This window comes from Octopus sinensis, unplaced genomic scaffold, assembly GCF_006345805.1.
Source record: "Octopus sinensis unplaced genomic scaffold, ASM634580v1 Contig14501, whole genome shotgun sequence".
Taxonomy (NCBI): Eukaryota; Metazoa; Mollusca; class Cephalopoda; order Octopoda; family Octopodidae; genus Octopus; species Octopus sinensis.
In genome coordinates, this window is record NW_021833262.1 from 54,489 (window position 1) to 74,698 (window position 20,210).

The 20,210-nt window shown below is 34.5% G+C and overlaps 1 protein-coding gene across 1 annotated transcript; it reads right to left on the bottom strand.

The window, feature by feature from the left end:
* Positions 1 to 4,350: 4,350 nt before the first annotated feature.
* LOC115230121 (zinc finger CCCH domain-containing protein 14-like) lies at positions 4,351 to 5,145 on the bottom strand. Its single transcript, XM_029800341.2, has 3 exons — positions 4,847 to 5,145; positions 4,540 to 4,759; positions 4,351 to 4,507 (listed from the first exon to the last, which is right to left on the bottom strand). Exons 1-3 carry the CDS (start codon positions 4,935 to 4,937, stop codon positions 4,351 to 4,353), a joined length of 468 nt encoding a protein of 155 aa, XP_029656201.1. The 5' UTR covers positions 4,938 to 5,145.
* Positions 5,146 to 20,210: the final 15,065 nt, after the last annotated feature.

The following is a 20,210-nucleotide window of genomic DNA, read 5'->3' on the forward strand; positions in this document are numbered from 1 at the left end:
ATTGAAACAAAAACACAGAATGTTAATATATACTTAATGCAATATTTAGTTCTAACTCTAATCTACTAAACCAAGCTCGGTTACAATACCTGAGATCTCAGGAAGATCACTTAAAAGTTATTCTGTTTATTTTGATTAATAGTCCATCATGGAATCTGCCAGTGAGAAGATACGAGAAATTATTGTCGACGACGAAAAATACGAAGAATTATTAACTGGGCTTATTCTAAGTGCTCTAGAAATGTTATCTGAGTCAGAAGTATTCATCAAATGTAGAGAAAGAGATATTCCTCTTGTGGAGGTCTCCATTGTCTATTATGACTGGTAGAAAGCATATGCAAAGGCAACAGAATGCTATTTGAATAAGACAGGGAAGGTTGTTAAGTGTAGCTGTGATAAAAAGAACATGTTAAGTAATAACTGGTATTTGTTGAGTTGTTAGTTTTGGTAGTAGTGGGGGAGTCGAAGTTTTAACGACAAATGGATCCATTAGGTGTATTAATACTATTGATAGTAGACTTGAACAGATATTTTACAAGGTTTGTTTTTCTGTCTATTTTAGATGTTGCCTGATATTAAAAAGATGCTTTTTATCTAAGTTAATATACTAATGTTCTCTCTTCCTATTTAATTTTTAATAATTTAATCTTTATTGGAATTCTTTAGATAATTAGTGAGAAATTAATTCGTTTTTATATATAATTGAACATACCCGATCCTGATGGTTCCTTAAAATGAACGTTGGAAAAACCGACATCGTTGAATCATGAGGATGAGAGCAGCTCAAGTGAAGCCTGGCGCAACGAACAAACTCGGTTCTCTACTTGGGGACGGCCATGATATTGTCAGAAGAAAGGCTCTCGCTTGGCCACGATGAACAAGATAAAGAAAGAGTGGATCGGCAAACGACGACTCTGTACGTCACTTCGTCTGAGGATGTATAAGCCTTTGTCAAACCAATCCTGACATATAATTCGGCGACCTGGGAATGTCTAGTACTGAACAACGTGGACTCGATTCTTTTCACCGCAGGCAACTTAGATCCCTACTGGGATTGAACTGGCCTATAAGAAGCAACCAGAATCGCTATACAATAGATCAGAACTGGCCCTCTGATGTGGAAATCGTTAAATGCGGTGGAGGTTATTTGGCCATATTCTACGAATGGACATGCTTGCCCCGTCTAACATAGCAATGGAGGGCTACTTCCTGAAAGAGGATCGAGCTTCCGGTGGACGTCCACGTGTTCGCTCTGCCGGAAACCTTGACGGAGACCTAAATGTGTGAAGAAAAGGCTAAGAGTGGTGAGGATCTGACGGCTGAGGAACTCGCTCACGACAGAGGAGGTTGGAGAGGCTGGTTCAAGATTGTTTTTAATGCTGCACGAGTAAAATTTAACTAATATGATTCTACTTATGTTGGCAAATAATAATAATAATATACCCGATCCTGATCTATACATCAAGTAATTTGACAGAATTCATAATAAAAAATGATTGGGTCAGAATATTAATTAGGTAAAGCTTATTATTTTAAAATATATAATTTTTAAACACAAAATTTGTATTTAAATGTTCGATTTTTCGGAAATTCAAAAAAATGACCTAACATTCAAAGAGTGTAGCAACTTATATGCTTCACGGTTGACGTTGGATATCATATAAATTAATTAAAAGTGAATGGGCATGCTTATACTTTTGAGTTAAATCATTGTTAATAATTCTGACCGTATTTCATATTCTTTTCTGCAGTGACTTTCGTTTGGAAATCAAATTATTTTTAGAATTAAAGATAATTATTCAAACTTTAAAAATTTATTTGAATTGCGAAACTATTTTTAAACAGCTACATTTGAACTTTTCTAACTTTAAACAGACAAGTTCATTTCAGGATAAAAATATTTTTTTTAATTGTTAATTAAGTAAATTTATGATGTTAATTCTTTGATTGAGAGGACGCGCGAATAGATAGGCAGTTTCCGCGCAATTCGCGAGCGAAATATATAACAACAAAAGTTAAAAAATGCTTTTTAAAAATTCGTAATTGTAAATTAATTAATATAACAAATATAATTTTAAATTTATAATATTTTTTTATTCTACTTAAATAAATATTACTTTATTGTTGTGTTGTCATAAAAATCAATCTTAAGATGAATTGGATTGAAAATACATTTAATTCCCATTCTATGACAGATGACGTAATATTTATTTATATTGTACTAGAATATTAGTGTACCAAAAACTAAAAAATTTAATGAGCTCAGAAAGTGGATTGAACAAATACTTTCCAGAAGTCCCATTTCATTGTTTCTCTTTCTTTGTGGACCTTCCGGTTCTGGTAAAAAAACGGCAGTCAGGCATTTTGCTCGAATTAACAACATTACCCTCTCGGAATGGACTAATCAAATTTCAGAACAGTTTTCCGTTGTTGAAGCCGACTCGAGTATTTTGTATTTATCTATTTTAGCATTAAACATTTCTAAAAAGTCCGAAGAAGCGGAATTCCGAAAATTTATATTTCAGTCAGATCGTTATTGCTCAGTCCTCCAATCTGAACAGACAAACTTTCGCTTGATCCTCGTTAATGTAATGGCCTTATTACATTAACTAATTAGGAGTTACCTTTTGTATTTATCTAAACCAGGGATGTTCTTAAATTTTCTAAGGTTTTTATTATTCTTTGGTTTATTAATTATGTTAAAATACTTTTAATATTTTTAGGGAGTTTAAAGAAAATGGAAAGTGCCCGTTAATATTTATAACTAATGACCTCCAAAGTATTTTGCCTAGTCAGCGATTTTCTAAGAATTTATTTTCCGAATTATCAATTAGCATTATTGAGTATATTCTTTATTTAATAAGTAAGATTCCATCAATTGAGTCGGGCGTTTATACGATCTATACTATCCAAGACAAAAATCAGAAATATTGAATATAGTACTGACACATGTTGTGGGGATATCAACAGCGCTGTGAACATATCACGGAGTTCATGTCATAGTTTTGTCTTTATAATATTTGATAGAGCTTCTTCTTCCTTGTCGAATTCAGACCTCACCTTCATTTTTCCATATTTTAGGAAAGATTCTGTATGCTAAGAGAGACAAGGAAGGCCGTCTTGTCGAACTAAGTGACGTAATATTTATTGGTTAAACAATTCTAGGAATTAGTTAGGTTAGCCAATGTTGACGACGATAAATTAATTTTGTTTTTGTATCAAAATTATTTTGACTTTTGTCCTCAAGAGGCTCTCGTCTCTACTCTTGATCACATTTGTGTGTCAGACGTATTAGCAGTGGGGAATTACACAAGTGAATTTAATGCGGATACCCACGCTTCATCATTGTTAGTACGAGCAATTATGAATATGAGTGTTATCAATGTGCCCACTCCTGCTTTTAAACCAATTTCCCCACCTTTTAATTATTCATTTAATTTACAAGTTTATTTTGATTTTTTAATTATTTTTAGAAAGCAAACTATTTTGATAAATTGTCTAATATTGATAGAAAGTTGCTTTATTGCAGTAATGTAGCTGCTAATCTACATTTTCTAGAGCTTCTGGGTTTCTTGTCTTGATTGATTTTTTTATATTTTGATATTTTTACACTTATTAAATAAATTTATTTAGAAAATGCTTGAAACTAGTTGTCAAAAAGTCAAATTCTTTTTGTTATTAAACAACAACTTTAATAGCATAAAGATTTAAAAATTCATTAAAAGTTTAGATTTGTATAGAAAACTGAATAAGCATTATTTTCGAAAAGCAAAAATAAAATAGTAAATTAACTGTAAATTTAATATTTACTAACATTTTATTAGCAAAAGTTTGTTTTTAATGCTTTGTTCGATCCTTTGAAATACCATTAATACAGTCACTTTTAAATCTAATCGGTTAGAAGCGTGTCAAAGAAGAAATCCTGAAATATTAATAGAAATTAAAATATTTCAAAAATCAATTTCTAGCAAAAAATTAAAAAATCAAATAACACAAAACAGTACTTCGATAGTGGCATATTAATTAAAAAATGAATAATATTTGAAAACATTTATTACTAGAAAGAAAAGGCAAATAAATAATCAAGACGGATTCAATTTAGAAACATTAGATCCATTCGGATCACCAGGATCGGAGGTAGCAACAGATTCTGTGGGACGAGTCCACTTGTACACCCCGGATTTAACAACTGGATGATAGAACTGACAATTGTTTTTATTTGTACACTTAATCCCAAATTGACACATCTACGAATTTATTTTTCCAAAATAAACTTTATTCCGACTAAATGGCTTACGAAACCTCTTCCCTCCCCTTAGCATGTAACCCCTCACAGGGTTAACTAAAACATTATTCCATAAAACAAAAACAGTTCTGTCTTGAAGGAGGTTTCAAGTTCTTTGTTGTGTGAGTATAGGGACAATTTGGACGAGAACAGTTAGCATCAAACATACAATTCGGGTGAATGTAAATGCACTTATCTCCAAATGTACAATTAGGAAACGTTCTACCAGAAATCAAAAACTCAAATCTTCGAACCGACATAGAACGTTTGGATGATGGAATTGACATTGATCTCCGTTTGCACAACTCGGCCAGAATTTACAACGTTCTTTTATTTTGGTCACTTTTTGGTCATTTGTCTCCATTTGCTCAACGGGGATATAACTTTCTGCAAACTGGTCGACTGGCTGACTTTTAATAGCATTGTTAAAGGTAACACAAACAGGACGATTATCCTTATTTTCAGCACATGTACCTACAAACAAAATTGCACTTGAAAATTTAAACTTATCACTGTAATTAATTAGTAAATATAGTTAATTAAAAAGAGTAAAATACAAACTGTCGAAATCGGCCCGATTGATAACAATGCGTTTAAGCACAGATTGATCGGAGGTGTTCGCTTGGGGAACATTCGTTGATATTTCATCCATAAATCTATCAATACATGCCCTCTCATTGTCAGGAGAGTTTGAATTCTATGCTAATATAATGACAGAAGCAACATCAAGGTGGGATCTTCATCTGAATAGTACTCTCCTTCCGATAGAAATACGTCATAAGTGTCCCCTCGCGTCTCAGCCTTCGTCTCAAAGTCTGATTTGTTCTCCGAATCTGTTTTAAGTTTGTCCATAATATCAGCAAGCCTTTAATTAGTTAAGCATCTTTTACCAATCAACAAATTTTTCAGTGTTTCGTCCAAGGAAAAGTTTCAAGTCTTCCGTAATAGAACTCCTGGGCTTTCCGTGAGTTACTAGAACGACAATATATTCAGGCAATTCATCGTCTAATTATTAATTTGAATATAACAAGGAAAACCTACATAAGCGTTTATTTCTATTAGTTTGTCCTTTATATAAGTCTAGTCGTTATTTATAGATATTATACTTTGATTTTGTCTCTAATCTCGGGAGAGATTTTCATAATGATAAATCGGATCTAAAAATAACCAAGACAAGCACTACACTAGAGTGTTAAGAAATTATTTATTTATTAATTTCATTAAAAATATACTTCTATTATAATTAACATTATATTTATTATATAACCTGCTTAGTATTTGAAATCCAAATCACAGCGTTTTAATTTTCAAAAACTTTAGAAAAATATAAACGTGGTGACAAAACAAACAAGTTTAAATATAAAGGCTTGACTGAAACTTAACATTAATAATACATCAATATTTTTAAATTATTTTGCTTAAAATTGAATTATATACAGTCAACTGTTTCTATGAAGGCTCTGGAGCCGGTGGGAATCAAAGCCCTTACCCAAATTTTCAATTACTCAGTAAACAAAAATGAAATTCCGTCATTATGGAAAAAATCACTCATACACCCGATACCGAAAAAGGACAAATCTCTGAACGATCCACTTTGACGATCTAATAATCGCAGCAAAACATCAAGATCACAAAGAAGCTACGCGGAAAGTTCAGGAGACCATTAACCTTATGAACCCATGGTTTCTCAAAAACCGAATGAAGATATCACCTGGGAAATCAAGCACTACGATTATCTCTTCATACAGGAAACATACAGCACTGGACCCAAAAATAATTTGGGATGGACAACTTATCCCAGTTAAAAGGAATCCTTCAATCCTTGGAATTACATTCGACCCATTAATGACGTTTAAAAATCAAGTGGAGTCAGTGATTTCACAAATCCAAAAGAAGATCGGAATTCTCAAAGCTATTGCTATATCTCCAATATCTTCTGTCACCGGTTTTATAGCCCACGGGTTGGATAACCCACCATCGAAAAAACTACCAAAAAAACATAAATATAATCTAAAAATCATCAGAAAATATAATTAACTTTAATTTTCTTCTTTTTTATTATTTTTATATTTCTGCCTGTTGCATAAATCACACATCATTCATTTGTGCTTTACATTTTTAAAATAAATAAAATTTTATTTATATTTAATTGGAGTCAATAAAATAAGAATTAATTCATTTAAAAAAATCAAATTTTTAATCAAATTTTTTTTAATCTACTTAAATGCACGTTTGATACTGTTTCTCCATTATCTTTATTAATGGTACACGTAGTTTCAAATTTTTCTGAAACTGTGTACTTATTTATATCCAGTTTGTCATATAATGGGTATCTACGGTTACCAGGGTTATCATCCCTGTCGTGTTTCAGCAGCACTGTATTTCCAATTTCAATGTCTTCTGCGTCATATTTCCACTTACGACGTTTTTTCATTTTCTCTCCAGCTTTAACAAGGTTTTCATGCACTTGTTTCTCAGTTCTTTTATCGTCATTTTCAAAATAATTCGAATTTGACTCATCACTTAGTTCTGGATTTGTTCCGTCGAACATTAACAATGCATTTATTTGATCTTCTGTTCTCCTTGAACTCTTTCCCATTGTCTGTTTGCAAGATAAACGGGGTCGGATTGAGAAGAAAATCTTTTTTAACTTTCTTGTTTTTTTATCAAAATATTTATTTCTTAAAAGAAAACAGAGAGAAAAGAGAGTTAACAAGAGGACTTCCCCGCCTCGTAGATGGAGAAACAGTTTCCACGTACAATAGCAAGGGAAATCCTCTGAAAGAGCCATCCAGACTCACGCGTGTCGTTTCTCTTGCGAGAAATCAGACGACCCAGCTTTTTGAGGAAAATGAGTGACCTGTCACCGATTACGCCTGAGGTATCCACGGCGATCGGGGTAAACAGATAGCGTTCCGAGAGATTGGTGTACTTTGAAATCTTTAATTCTTCTGCTCTGCTCTACTCTTGTTATTTCTTCAGCTGATTTCGTTTTGCAAGTTTTACCACTGCAAATTTGGAAAAGGAGTCGATTACAACAACCAACTAAGACTTATTCAAAAAAGACCCATCCATAATTGCTGTTAAGGTTTGAATATCTCCTTAGATCCACTAAATCTACAATCAAGAATTTTTAACTTTAGCTCACTTTCTTCTAGAGTAAAAAAACGCAGTTTTTTATTTCTGACTTTTATATACGTTTTTTCAGAAAATTTGACGCAAAAACGATTTTTAAGCGTCCTGAGCCTTCTCCTTTTCTCTTTATCGTATATAGTAGTGGTGTCATCAAAATTTTTTATTTCATTAAGTTGGTTTGTCGTTAATTTCAAAAGAACCATATTCTAATTGAACTTTATTGAACAACTCTACTTATTTTCACAGTTTTTAAACTTTATTAATAAAAAGTTATAGTTTTCACGCTAAAATATTGAAAAAAAAGAACAATAAATTATTAAAATAATTAAGAAAATCATTTTTTCCAATGAAATTAAATATATGAAAAATATTATTATTATAAAATATGTCATTAGGTGGGTTATCCAACCCAGTGGGCTATAAAACCGGTGACATCTTCTAATCCTCATTTTGAGTTATTATACAAACAATATATACTGCCTACAATTGAACACGCATGTGCGTCATGGATCAGCCATTGTTAATATTCGCACAAAACAAACTGGAAGTCTTACAGAACCAGTGCTTACGGATTTTACTGAAACGTGATAAAATGACGCCGACTTCGGAATTGAGAAATACACTCAACGTCAAAAAATTAATGGACCATTTTACAGAAAGACAGCACACCTTCTTAACGATGGCAAGATCTACCGGAGGTCCCCTTGAAGAGGAGTATCTTGCCTATGAGAAGTGTGCTAGGAAATTTGAAAAAAACCATCTCCCTTTTGACGTTGATTAAGAACTCGAGACAAAGAAAAGATAAAAGGAGATGCACTGACACCGGGATCACTTAATTAGACGATTAATATTCTTCTTTCCTGTGTTCCCGGGGTTAAATAATAATATGAAGACTCTGGAGATTATCTCGTTTAATGCTTGCCGATCTTGTCTTTTCCTAACATTTAGTCAACGAAAAGCGCTGGAATGCACCTTCTCGGAGGTCCAAAGTGCCGGAGAAGAGGAGGAAAAGGAAAGAAAGTAAGTGCCATTTTCTGTTCACTTCTAAGACTTTGGGTTTATCACTTGGACGCGATTTACCTAAATGGAAAGTTGACTTCTTTAAGAAAGCCTATTTTCTGTCGTCAAACAATGCATTAAAATTTATTATATTAAGAATATGCCCCTCTTCAAATATTAGACGTTTTTGATGAGTTCTTTCCATCCACATTATGAAGACGTAGATTAGGTGGTCTCGCTAGAAATCCAAAAAGAATTTTGTGCACAAAACAGATGTAATACCATTACACTAACTCCTATTTATAAAAGAAGTGAGCTTTCCTTTTCTTGACACTTATTTTTGATAAAGTTATTTTTTAATAATACTTGGAGACTTTAAGTTTTTTTAACTAACTTTGAAAAAAACTTTGATGTTAAATATTGTCGTAAGTTATAGCGTCCGGGCCAGTTCTAAGTGTCCGGAGTGATAAATCGGATTTATCACTCCAAATCATTATGATTTTGGGAATAAATTTTATTTGTGTCGCCTAATTTTGGTTAAATAACGTCCTATACGGGGATACGGATGAAATTATTGGTAAAATGTACCCGCATGTTTTTCTGGTAGGCAAAAAAATTGTGCATGGTCATTCGCGTTAGAGAATAAAACATCACAAAGCATCTATAATGCAATTGAGAGTTTATTCCAGACTGTCGGTCCTCCAATTTATTTTCATTCGGACAATGGAAAGGAATTCCGCAACAAAGAAGTTTCAAAACTTCTTGATGATTGGAAAATAACTCCGATATATGGAAGACCAAGGCACCCACAATCTCAAGGACAAATAGAAAGATATAACCAAACTCTCAAACGTTGGTTGGGGAAGACTTTGTTCGCAACAGAATCTATAAGGTGGAGAGAAATTCTACAGAAGGTGGTGTATAACTACAACATAACTTGTCATCGCGCAACTGGAAAGTCACCATTTTTGTTAGTCTCTTTTTATTTACCCAGTCTATTTTACGGAATAACGGGTTTTAATATTTTGCCATGTGGAGGCGCAGAAGAAGAGATTAACTCAGAATCGGAAGAAACGGAATTATCCTTAGAAGTAAAAACTCGTAATGAAAAATATAAAAGAAAAGTTACAGAAGACGCAAAAAAAATTTTCGAAAAAAAGATATTACAATTGGAGATAATGTTACAAAAAATTGATTTCGATAAAAATATAAAAAACAAGAAAATATCCACTCACTAGTTTTTTTAGCAAGGAACAATTTCTAGTAGTGGAAGAAGTTTCTCTGCATTCCGTTCTCGTTGAGAATTGCACATCTGGTGAAAGGAAGACAATTCCAAAGTCAATGATTAAAAAAATTAACTTTTAAAAAATTACATTTTCATTTTATATTCAATCAATTTGTAATGTTTCTTTAAAAATTGTTTCATAATATAAGTGAACTTTTGCTTGTTTATTCGACATAGGAGACGTTGCTTCTATACTGGAAGAAGGTCATCTCGTCTAAACCCTTTTCGTCACATAAATAAGGACCGAAAGAGTTTGCACAGAATCATATGTAGCGGTTGAATACAGACTCTGTTGAAAACTGAATTTATATTATACGAGACTGTTTGGGACAATGTTTGTAAATTTTATTATCTATTTTATGTTTAGTTTCGGTTTTCGATTTAGTCAATATCTATAATTTATAGTCTTTAGCAATCAACAAATATATAAAACTAAAGGATTTGAATTGAATTAATTGAGGTTAATTGTGAAAAAAAAATCGCGCCTTTTTGAAGATAATCATCGGTATGTACTTCTTTGTGCGGAATTCCTTTCCATTGTTTTTTTTTTTGAACCCAAATACCAGCTTAGGGATTTAAACGGGTTGTTGGACGGGTTGTTGTGGTGTATATGTCAGTTTTCAAGAGTGAAAATAAGGCAACAATAAAGACAGAAAACGAGCATTTATCATATGAAAACAAGTTTGGAGGCAACATTACTGTTGTGCTTAAAGTCAATAACCCCTCGATGGGATCTATTTATTTTTAACACGCTATGCAACATGAAATCGATCAAGAAGGCACGAGTTTCTCGCCGACAGTCAGGAGAGTTTCTACTGAATTTCAAAGTCGAAAAAGATGTGGAAAACTTTCAAATTGAATTAGAAGAAAGCAAACCTTTTGGAGAGGGAGGCCACTCTCTCAAAAATAAGAAATTCGGGCCAGTGGCAATAATTCTAAAAAATGTCCCAACTTGGATCGAAATTGAGGAACTCGAAGACTTCCTGAAGGGCAAAGTGAAAGGAAAAATGACTCTCGAACGCTTTGAGAAAAGGGGAGTGAGACTCCCTATTATTAAATTGGTAACTTCTGATCATGGAGAAGCTCAATCGCTTGTACGATTGGGCTAAAGATTGGCTTTTCGAATGTAAAGGCCGAGTGGTACAGAAAACCGGAAGTCCAGTGCTATCGATGCCAAGGGTTTGGCCACATAGCACGCTTCTGTAAAAATCAGGAGAAATGTCTATTTTGTTCGGGTACACATGCTGGAACAGATTGCAAGGACTCTAACATGAAAAAATGTGTCAACTGCGGTTCTTCGAGCCACTTGGCAAATTATCGGGGCTGTGAGAAAGCTAAAGAAGCTTCAAAGCTGAAAAATGATAAAATTCTAGTTCAGAAACTGTTAAAAGAAGCTTCGGAGAATGCTAAAATCAACCAAACAGACATAAAAAATTTACCCTTGAAGCCATGGGCGGGATGGAACGTTCCAAGAGTTAGGAAAACAGTTGAAGCTGGAACACAGACATTGGAAACGACTATATCTCACTCTGCGGTGCAGACTTTGTCGACTTCAGGAGCTGGGTCAATGACGGGTCGACCTCGAGCTGACTTAATTAGTGAGCTCGAAAGATCTATTAAGGACGTGACCAGAACTAAAAAAGATGCCAAGCTTTTACTCGGTTTGGTGGCTCTCCTAAAAGAGGGAAGCAGCCACCAAATAAATCAAACGTGACCAGGATTACCCTGGTTAATGCCCGCTCTCTTCGAAAGCGGGCAGCAGAGCTGATAGCTCTTATCAGCACAGTTCAGATGGATGTATTTATCATTAACGAGACGAAAATGAAGAAGTCTGGAAGTATCACTATTCCTGGATACAGCTCGATTGATATTCCTTGGCATCCTGGTGCTAACGCCGGCACAGGAACATCAATATTTTACAAAAAGTCTATTGACATTCGGAATCCAAGAATAATTGAACAGAATGTATGTGAATTAGCATCCATTGATTTAAAAACTTCTATTGGATGGATAACCGTTGGAGGTATATACTCCAAAAGGTTGAAAGATTATTCGTCGATTGTCAAAAATTTTATGGAAGGAAATGAGAATCCAATTCTTGTTGGAGACTTAAATGCGAAGCATACTGCATATGGGTGCGTGAAGTCAAATCAGGATGGAAATTGTTTACTTAAGATCAAAAAAACCTCAAATTTTCAAATTTTAACGTCTGAAGAGCTTAACCACTTTCAGCAGCAAGGTGGTGATCGATTAGGATTGTTTATTGTTGCAAATGCCTTAAGTGGTTTGTGTGACCGGCCTTATGTTGAAAATGATGTTGGGAGTGACCATCTTCCGCAAACGATGAAACTACGAACGGGAGCAGTTCTCACTGAGGATGTATTTCTTGGTTATAATATCAGCAACATTAATTGGAATCATTTTAACTTTTATATGTCTATGAAATTTGCAAATACTCAAGAATTGAAAATACTAAATCTTGACGAGATCAATTATTTGGATGAAAGAATAAGGAACATTATTCGAAATTATCTGGAGGACTATGGAAAAAAGAGGTTTCTCTTCTCGTACAAAAATCGATTGATAAATGAAGAGCAATCCAAACTACTTCGTGAAAAAAGGAACTTGGAAAGTAAACTAAAGCGGTGTTGGGACCCGCAAGACGCTATCTTCCTCAAACAAAGAATAAAATCGATTAAAAACTTATCAGAGGAATTATCTAAGGATATAGTAGAGGAGAGCTGGAAAAAAGAATGCTCTAAACTCTCTCATAAAAATCCGAATTTTTGGAAACTTTTCTCAAAGATGAGTTCTGATAAAAAGGGTGGAGAGATAAAACTCAAGTCCAGTGATGGCAATCTGATTCCAAGAGAGGAGGTACCTGAGAAGTTAAAAGAGCAGCTAGCTAAGATTCAAGAAGTGGACCCTTTGTCTATGATTTCTCAGACTATACAAAATGAGACGTGTATTTGGGAGTTACTATCGCTTACGGAGGGCCATTATGTGGAGCTATTTCTATGGAAGAAATCAAATCAGCAATACACGGATGTAAAAATAAATCCCCTGGTTGGGACTACATACCGATGATTATCTTCAAAAAGGCGGGAATGCCTTTGTTATATGAACTATGGAAGCTATTTAACTCTTCGTGGAGTATTGGACATGTTCCCCAAGCATGGAAGAGGACAATTGTTCGCATGATCCCGAAGAAAGGAAAACCGAGTTCGGATCCTGCAAATTACAGACCAATCAGCCTCATATGTTCTATCTCAAAAATCATGGAAAAAATTGTCTTTAAAAGACTATCAACTTATATTGAAGATAAACAGTATCTCTTGAAAGAGCAATGGGGTTTTCGGCGGAACAAGGGCACTGGAAATTGCTTTTCACTGTTAAAGGAGGCCATATCTACAGCACAAAGGAAAAAAGAGTATCTTACGGCTGCATGTCTAGACATATCAAAAGCATTTGATAGCGTCTGGCATGCCGGGCTATTACGAACTTTATACAATTTTAGCGTTGGAAAGACAGCCCTAGTTTGGATGAAGAGTTTCCTCTCGGAAAGAGAATCGTTTGTACGGGTCGGTAACCAATTATCGAAGAGAATTTTGCTTAAGAGAGGAGTTCCGCAGGGATCTGTCATCAGTCCACTTTTATTTAACTGTGTGATGTGCGACATCCCTCAAGTGGATCTCCCTAGCATGGAGATGGTCATCTACGCAGATGATATTTTAATTATGGATTTCTCTATGAGCAAGTCAATATCGTGGAAAAGAACCCACAGTCATATCGAAAAAATTGGCAAATGGTGCCAGGATAAAGGCTTGTCTTTATCTTTTGAAAAAAGCACTGTTTGCTGGATTGGTAAAAGGAGAAGGAAACCTGATGTTTGTATTAACACCGGAGCGATAAAACCCGTGGATGATCTTAAATACCTCGGAATAGTTGTGGATGCAACTGGTTCATTCAAGATGTATATAAGGAAGAGAAAGAACAAGGCTACCCAAATGTTGAAAGCTCTGATGCGATTCCAGCTGAAACCGGAAACGTTCTTATACGTATACTCTGCGTGTATAGAACCCTTCCTGATCTATGGATCTCAAGGATGGTTCGGAAGCTGCGAAGGAAAGAAACATATTGATCTTTTGGAGAAAACGCGGAGATATGCCATTAAACTGGCACATGGCTTGGACTTAAAATCCAACTAACCCCAGAGCTGGAGGGATCGGTACGATCCATTGAAAAACTGTTGCATCACTTAAATAAATAGTGGTGCAAGGGGTCGTTATTTTTATCGAAGGGACATCTGGTGTCCCATTAGAATTGACCCCAATCAGCAAACAAACTTGTTTCTTCGTCTCCTTGGTTTCGTTTGGCTCTTCTCTCCCCTTTTAATCTAGTGACGAGTTTGTTACATAGAAAATAAACATTTCAATTCAATTCAAAAAAAATTGCATCGTAGTAATCTTACTTTTGATTGTTCGTTATTAGACGCTCAATCACCTGATTGATGAAAATTTCTTTGTTTCATTTCGCGTTCTTGTTAACTGAGTTACTTTTTTCAAATTTTAATAATTTAAAAATGTTGAATTAACAAAGTAATCATTAAGAATTTCAGATCTTAAACAAAGAATTTAGATGATTTGGAGTGATAAATCCGATTTATCACTCCGGACACTAGAACGGGCCTAGACATTAAAACTTACGACAAATATTATTTGACTCGGATTTAAAAAACTTAAATATTTTTTAATTTTCTATTTGCAGTCGATCAGTGACCATACACGTTAATTTAGTCTCCTAGTTGTTTATTTACACTTTTTTTGTCAGTTAAAGGATGCATGCAAAATTCGTTAATAGATTCACAAAGTGGTTTTTGCAGTGATATGGTGTATAAAAATTCATATGATTTTATTTTTTATTTTTTAAATACATAAATTTAAAGAAGAAAACGGAGGATAAGCAATTTAAGGACAAACTCCGGACAAACTTTACCAGAGAGGCGGATGCAAATTATAGCTTTTTTCTCGATTTTGATTTTAATCAGTAGTATTGACAATAAACTAATAAAAATTTAATTATAGAAAAAAATTTTCAAAAGTCTGAATTCGTTACAATGACATTAAAATATAAAAATTAAAAAGACTGAAAGTCCTCGATATGTAAATTAACATTTCGCAGTAGTGTATTTAAACCTAATGAAATAATAAAATTTTTAAACCTTCTGTATTCACAATTTGGTCAAATTCCAGTTTTACTGCAGGAACAGATGCTGCCAAATCAGTCAAATCTGGATTATTTACTACTGGTGGCGTGATATCTGATTGATACATATCAAACAATGTTTTCTAATTTAATATTATTTTATTGCTGATAAACTTCAAGATCCTTTATTTGAATTTCCATTTTTTCGTATTCAGACGTTGTTTTAGCTAATTTTCCTTTTAAGTTATTATTATTATTTGAAAGAATTTCAATTTCCATATCTTTTTTCTAAATAAGTGTAGATAAAAAAAATTTACTTCGATTTTTTCTTTCGAATGCAAAATGACTTTTTTATATTTTTCTAGTTTAGCCTTTAAATCAGCATTCTCTTTTGATATTTTTGTCATATTTTTAATATTCTCTGCCACATTTTTCTCTAGTTTTTGATTCTAGAAATAAAAACAAATAATACCTCAAGAATAAGCTTTTCTACTCGCTCGTTTGTTTGATCTAGTGTTTCACTTTGTTGTTGAAAATCTTTACGCATTTTTAGCAACTTGGTGTTGAAATACCTGTCGATTTTATTTATCAGATTTTGTAAATTTTTTTCACAGTTTTTAAACATCATACTATTCATAACTCTAAAAATTAATTTTAAGAATAAATGTTAACTCGTCATCTCCTTTAATTAATATATCCCAAAGATTAGTAACGTAATTTGTATTCATGGTTATCCAAGGCAACGAATTTTATTATAATAGTAATTTTTTTTAATATTTACTTCCCTTTATTAAGAAAAGAAATTAATAAACTAACGAATAACTCCAAATAGTATGAGAAAAAATTTCTTGAAAATGGTCATACTATTTGGAGTGTTCAATTTTCATGAGGCAGAGTTCAATTATCTTACTAAAGACTATTTGTTTAAGTTCGCCCAAAGTTGTTTTTATTCCGTCATATTTAAACAACTCTCACCAGTTGAAGAATACGCGCGCAGGTGTCGATTAAACTAGCGTCATTCGTCGTCCAAATCGGTGCAGAGACGGGCATAGATTTTTGGTTATACAATTTGGATGTTCACACGATTTGGACTGGTCATAGTATTTGGAGTTATCCGTTAATTAATTGCCTAAGTCTTGAGCCTTTGAAATGAATAAGAGGTGACACTCCAGACGCCTCTTTCCTTTCTTGTTTCTCTTCTCTAAGCCTGGAGATTTTCTAGAAGGTGAAGTCCAGCGCCTCTACCCGACTAAATGTCAGGAAGAGACTGGATCGGCGAGCTTCGAATCAGATACTCTCTAAAGTCCTCTTAAGAACAGTTGACTGAATATAAGCCTCTTGAGACTTATCTACTGTAACTGTTTTAAGTACCCCTTGAAATATTTGGTGACCAGTTTATCCCATGAAACACAAAGAATGACATGAACTTTACACTGGTGGATCAGTCTTAGTTTGTTTGCAGGGAGGTCACACTTCCTCCTCTTCTCCACTTGCACTGTCTGCAAACGATCTAGGAGCGTGATGCACGCCTCTCTTAATTATAAAGTTTTTAAAAATGAAAATTATTTTAATCAGCAATACTATTTTATTCAAAATATACTCAAACAAGTGAAAGTGCGGAATGTACTTTAAGTGTCCCGACTGGATGACAACCTTTCTTTTCAAGGAAGGCAAGTCCGTGTTTTGGAATGTCATCTGCGTCGACTTTTTTTCAGCGACAAAGCTACCCAAGACTTGCAGCAAACCGGGCTTCATCAGTGCTTAGGCCGAAGAATCAAAGAGAATGAAATACCTGTGTATTTCGTACGTTTTTGAGTTTGCCTCTTTTCCTTTGGAACCTCAGAAATCGTCGGCAGGGCTGCAACTAAACACCTCACTGACATTGGTAGGAGAATCGCCTTGAAAACAAATGACCAGAGGGAGACGAGATGGCTCTTTCAGCAAATCCTGGTCGCGGAAACTGTCATCTAATACACAGCGCCCGAGTGTTTTACAGAAATTAGCCAATAGGGCTCCTGGGAGGTTTCTATATCCTCTTCCGTGCCGTCCAATAAAAGTTTCAGTGCCTCGACGGATGCCAGCCTTGGCGTTCCAGTCGCCGACGACGAGCAGGAGGGTAGACGATTGTAAGGATAGGTATGTCCGGGTCAGTACCTCATAGAATTCATCGATTTCTTCAGGAGCGTTGACGATTCTGCCACTATGCGGGGCGTATACGTTAATGACCGTTGCGACTGCATTGGGCCTGCCTTTACCGCCGATTTGTACTTGGATTGCTGAAATCCTATCTGTAATTCTCCACCAGCGTTTGACACCGAGCCTCTTGTGAATCACAAAACCTTGTCCATAGTGTCTGCAGTCGAAGGGTAGCAAGATCATTCGGTAATTTCCATAGGTTAGGTCCATTCCAGATTTTTGTTTGGTCTCTTGTAGACAGCCGATGTCCGCACGATATTTATCCATGTCATTACAGAGTGCTTGTTGTTTCCAGGTCTGGCAGAGTCCACGAACGTTAAAGGATAGAATTGATAGCCTGTCCGGTTGTACTGTGTGTGTTTCAGACATTGTGCAAGAGAGGTACGTCGCCACCTCAACCAAAAAAAACCGGCTTAGCTGACCCTTGGGCTCCTGAAAATACCTTATACTAAAAAGAAATCAAAAAAATATAGTATCAAAATAATAAAGAAACAGATATGATTTTAGTTGATTTAGTGCGTCAATAATCATTTAAAACTATTTTTTGAAAATCAAAAGAAAGTATTTTTAGAATAATGATTATTTTTGAGTTTTTGGCGTGTTCTTAAACATTTGTTGAATGAATTGTATTAAAACTAATATTTTTTAATTAATCAATCAATTAATTTTTATGCTGAAAATTTAAAATCATTTTATGATGACGGATTTTTTTCTTTCTTGAAAGAAAATATTGAGTTAATAATATTTTTAAGAACATCCAAACCAACATTTTTATAAGAATCGCCATCAATTCTGTGTGAAGTTTGATTGCAGCCGTTTTCATGCTTCAATTTTCGCTGATATATTGACAATATTCTTCTAATTGGTCTCACATCTTTTAGAAGATTTGTGAAGTAATTTTTTATTTTTTCAAAAATACTGGCAAAAAACTGCTGATAATCACTAAGATCATACTCTTTTTTCAACTTTATGGTTTGTGTCGTTACTTGTAGATTTTTTTTCAATCAGAAAACTTTGGCGAATATTTGGATCACTTTGTTGTATAATCTAAAAAATAAACAATCACATTTTACATTTGCTGGTGAAGTACCAACAAAGCCGATTAAAATAAGAAAGTATGTAAAAATTATAAAAATCATTATAAAAAATATCACGATGCTAATAATTATATTAATGTCATGTAACATACTGAAATGATTACATTCAAAATAAAAAAAACAAAATGATTGCAATATTATATTAGAGTTTTTGTTAAGAATGTCTATACATTATCGTATACTTTCGCACACCAAGCTAGTCTTTTTTTAAGTTGTTTAAAAATGATTAAAATTTTATGAATTAATATGCCCAGGATTGTGAATTGAGCATCACGAACTGCTTTTTTTGTTTTTATCTATTATTTGTTTGAAGTTTTTTATTATTTAATTGAGTTTTTTGAACATTACCGTCGAAAGCACACGCATTCGTGTTGACCTCTAAAGCTGCAAATTTTCTCCATTGACAAAATATTTGACTTATGGACGATTAAGGAATATTTATCACTTATTTCTTTATTAAAATTTTCATTAATTGAATTTTCAAAATCAGTTGTTTTTTAAAAAGAATATGTCACATGCCTACTGCCCAATGGTGTCCCACAAGGCTCCCCTTTATCTCCTCTCCTTTTTAACCTATTTCTACATGACCTACCCATTACTAATGACCCGGACATTATGTTCCTATCCTATGCGGACGACCTGATTATCGCTGCAAGAGATAAATCTCCTTCTGTGGCTGTCGCAATGGTCCAGTCACACCTCAACCGTGTATGTGATTGGCTATCTGCAAACATGTTGTGTGTGTCTGCATCTAAATCCCAATTCACCCTCTTTACTACTGATAGAAGATTCAAGAATGAACTGGAACTATTCATTGGAGACAAACCTATTTTCTCTTCGCGTACCCAGAAGATCCTTGGCGTGGTTTTCGACTCCTTAATGACGTTCTCAAGTCACGTAGAGGAGGCCCTAGCTAAAGGTCTTCGGAAGTGGAACGTCTTGAAAGCTCTGTTAAAGAAGAGTCCCTTCCCCCTGAAAGATTGTGTCAGCAAGGTATACCAACAAGTGATTGCCCCGACGGTTGAGTATGCCTGCTCAGCCTGGAGGTTTGCAATTGCTTGTTCGAAAGCGGAACGTTTGAACTCACTCAGAAGGAAGATTATGCTCCACACTAACACCTCAGTTGGCAGCCTTGCTTCCGAGGAGGCGACGCAGAAGAATGGACAGGATTTCCTACGTTTCTGCAAGGAACTGGGAAACCCACTCAAGGAAAAGGTGGCCCATGCAGAGGAATTTCGGTCGGTTATAAAGAAATGCACTCCAATTGAGTTCCTCTGCAGAAGGAAGAGAAGGCGTTTCCGGATTACGGTCGGATCATCAGAAGATCATGCAAGGAGAGTACGGCTGTTGTTGGAGGCAGGGATCACCTAATTAGTTAGTTCTGACCTATCTTTCTCGGTGATCTTGGAGTTAATAAATAAATGTCACATGCCTCAGCGATTACTATGCCTGACTCGTTACCTCTGAGAAATAATTGATTAATGATTTTTCATTTTCTAGGTAACGCATGGGGCATGTGACAGAATATTTTGTTTCTTTTTTGTCCATATATTTACTCTGATACAGAATTTCCTGAAAAACGTAAATGCTTCGACTCGATTATTTGATAAAATGTTAATTATTTCAGCATCCGGATGGAATTGAGACTCGAATTTATCCAGCTGCAACGAAGTGGCTGAGTTTTCATCAATCGGATTTTGAATTTTTTGGACATGGACAATTAGAATCGCTTAAATATAAATTCTCGGTTGCCATGCTTTGCGGAAACTGCCATTCAATACGGAGTGTACCGTCGTTGAACTGACCCTTAGGCTCTTGACTACTGTCTCAGCCTCCTAACCTAGCTAGTATCTAAACTTCGTCTAAAAATGCTCATTTGTCACATTTCAAGAAAAGGATCCTATTTTCAATCAAAATAAATAAATCGGCTTTTTTCGTCAATTTTTTTGCCTTTTCACATTTTGTTATAAGAGCTCTTAATGTGGCCTTCAGGTATACAACAAATAGA

Excerpts from the sequence above, each read along its gene's own strand:
- LOC115230121 (XM_029800341.2), bottom strand. The coding sequence starts at position 4,937 with ATGGATGAAATATCAACGAATGTTCCCCAAGCGAACACCTCCGATCAA. Across the intron at positions 4,760-4,846 it reads CAATCGGGCCGATTTCGACA|GTACATGTGCTGAAAATAAG; the intron begins GTTTGTATTTTA and ends TTTTGTTTGTAG. Across the intron at positions 4,508-4,539 it reads CATCCAAACGTTCTATGTCG|AACGTTTCCTAATTGTACAT; the intron begins GTTCGAAGATTT and ends GATTTCTGGTAG.